This window comes from Bison bison, unplaced genomic scaffold (genome assembly GCF_000754665.1).
Source record: "Bison bison bison isolate TAMUID 2011002044 unplaced genomic scaffold, Bison_UMD1.0 scf7180017864530, whole genome shotgun sequence".
In the NCBI taxonomy this organism is placed as follows: domain Eukaryota; kingdom Metazoa; phylum Chordata; class Mammalia; order Artiodactyla; family Bovidae; genus Bison; species Bison bison.
The window spans coordinates 7,923,518-7,926,180 of NW_011495080.1; the positions used below are offsets into that span (position 1 = coordinate 7,923,518).

The window sequence follows — 2,663 nt, forward strand, 5'->3', positions numbered from 1 at the left end:
CGATTGGCTGCGACCGTCATCCGCAGCTCGCCCACAGCGCGATTGGCTGTTACCCTTAGCCGAGCGGGACTTGGAGGTGGTGGGGGGCTCGTTCAAGGGATTTTTCTCCCCCTCACCTTTTTTCCTCAGTCCTGCGGCGTTACTGGTAAGCCTGACACTCCTGGGTCTGTTCCCAGCTCCACCTCCCAAATCCTGGGCCTTGAGCTTTAGCAGGTTAGCTCTACTTCTCACTTGGTGTCCCTCAGCCCCCACCCCCTCCCAAATAGAGATTTTTTCGGGGAGCTCTAGTCTCCGCTTCCTGCTCCACTGCAGTGTCAGTTTCCCCAGTATCACAGACCTCTGCCCCCCAAATCCTGGTTCCTGAATACGTCCCAAATCCCGCTTCAGTCTAAGGGGAGGGATGGCACCAATGGTTAGTCAAGGATACTGCAGGAAACCAGGGACTCTCTTTCAGGCAAACTCATTCCATTTGGAGTGAGGACTTGACTGGGAGACTGGAGGTTGAGGGATGGGGTGGGGCGTTTTCACTTTACAGAAATTTCTGGTGCCTTACCGAGTTGTTCCTGGCCATCTGCCTTTCTCAGCTGAAGGGGGGTATCTTTCTCCTGGTGTGAACTAGGGAGTAAATGTTGATTGGAGAGCAAGCCCCTACCCCAACCTGTTCCCCAGTCCTTTCCTTCACTCTAGGATCCTTCCTAAGGGCTGTTACCTGGGGCAGATGAGGCTGTGTGGTTTGCCCACTCTAGAATTTAACTAAAAATAATCTTATTGTAAATATGTATACAATCTGGGATGGTGATCAGATCATATCAGTCGCTCAGTCTTGTCCGACTCTTTGCGACCCCATGAATCGCAGCACGCCAGGCCTCCCTGTCCATCACCAACTCCTGGAGTTCACTGAGACTCACGTCCATCGAGTCAGTGATGCCATCCAGCCATCTCATCCTCCGTTGTCCCCTTCTCCTCCTGCCCCCAATCCCTCCCAGCATCAGTCTTTTCCAATGAGTCAACTCTTCGCATGAGGTGGCCAAAGTACTGGAGTTTCAGCTTTAGCATCATTCCTTCCAAAGAAATCCCAGGGCTGATCTCCTTTAGAATGGACTGGTTGGATCTCCTTGCAGTCCAAGGGACTCTCAAGAGTCTTCTCCAACACCACAGTTCAAAAGCATCAGTTCTTCGGTGCTCAGCTTTCTTCACAGTCCAACTCTCAGATCCATACATGACCACAGGAAAAACCATAGCCTTGACTAGATGAATCTTTGTTGGCAAAGTAATGTCTCTGCTTTTGAATATGCTATCTAGGTTGGTCATAACTTTCCTTCCAAGGAGTAAGCGGAAGCCCCAAATGAGCAGCCAGAGGGGAATGGGTAGAATTGGGGGAGGGGGGTTGTTGAACTGCCACTGTGTTCCAGACATCGAACTTGACTCTTCGCAGATCTATCATATCTCTCTGACAGGTTTTCATTAATCTAATACTACTGATAAAGAAACAAGGACTCTCAGAGACTAATTACTCCTTGCTTGCAGCTCGCAAGCTCAGCTGCGACCTGAGATTGTAAAGAATCCGCCTGAAATGCAGGAGACCCTGGTTTGATCCCTGGGTCAGGAAGATCCTGTGGAAAAGGGATAGGCTACCCACTCCAGTATTCTCAGGCTTCCCTAGTGGCTCAGATGGTAAAGAATCCACCTGTAATGCAGGAGACCTGGGTTTGATCCTTGGGTTGGGAAGATGCCCTGGAGGAGGGCATGGCAACCCACTCCAGTATTCTTGCCTGGAGAATCCCATGGACAGAGGAGCCTGGTGGGCTACAGTTCATGGGGTCACAAAGAGTTGGACACAACTGAGAGACTAAGCACAATGTAGTTCCCAAGCTATCATATTCTATCTTGTTTCAATGTCTCTCACTGGAGGAAACTCTGCTCTTCTCTTGGCTAACTTCTTGCTTAAAAATTCTATTTAGTCATCACCTCCTCTTCCAGAGAGTCTATCTTTTGACCCTCAACCCACTCAGGCTGTGCTAGTGTCAGTCAAGTCTGGCTGGATCCACAATCCTCATATTTTCTACTATATCCCCAAAGTAAGGGGCCAAAAGGAATTATCCCCCTTCTTGGATCATTTCTATCTTTCACACTTTCTTCTGCTAATTAGTAAGTGACAGATCCAGGCAGAGTTGAGAGAGAGCACTCCTTGGAGCTTTCTGAGTTCCTTTCTCTCCCTGGTCTCCAATATCTCCTTACTCTTCCCACTCATAATTTTCCTTTCCTCTCCCCACCTCCCACCCACCTCAACCTGGATATAAGCTCTTTGAGAGTAGCTTTTGTTCATTTGTGTTTGCTTGTTTCTGTGTTTAACACAGGCTTTCCTCTGTACTGTCGACTGAACAATATCTTGTGGGGGGCTGTCCTGTGCATTGTAGAATGCTTAGCACAATCCCTGGCCTCTCTTTACAAGATGCCAGCAGGACCCTCCCCCTACTTGCGACAACCAAAAATGTCTCCAGATACTGCAAGATGTCCCCTGAGGGGCAAAATCTGTGCTTGAGACCCACTGGTTTAAACAGAATTGAATTGATATGAATTTCCAAGAAAGTCTCTGGCTCAAGGCCTAAACTACTTGATTCTGGAAATTTTTTTTTCAGGGTAAAATTTTGTTAAGCTCTTAA

General features: G+C 48.4%; 1 protein-coding gene across 1 annotated transcript in view; it reads right to left on the reverse strand.

The window, feature by feature from the left end:
- Window positions 1-2,663, reverse strand: part of STRIP2 (striatin interacting protein 2) — a 53,373-nt gene that overhangs the window by 49,057 nt on the left and 1,653 nt on the right. Inside the window, exon 2 of the mRNA XM_010831759.1 lies at window positions 32-388. Coding sequence (XP_010830061.1) covers window positions 32-388 — 357 coding nt within the window. The remainder of the gene's footprint in view (window positions 1-31; window positions 389-2,663) is intronic.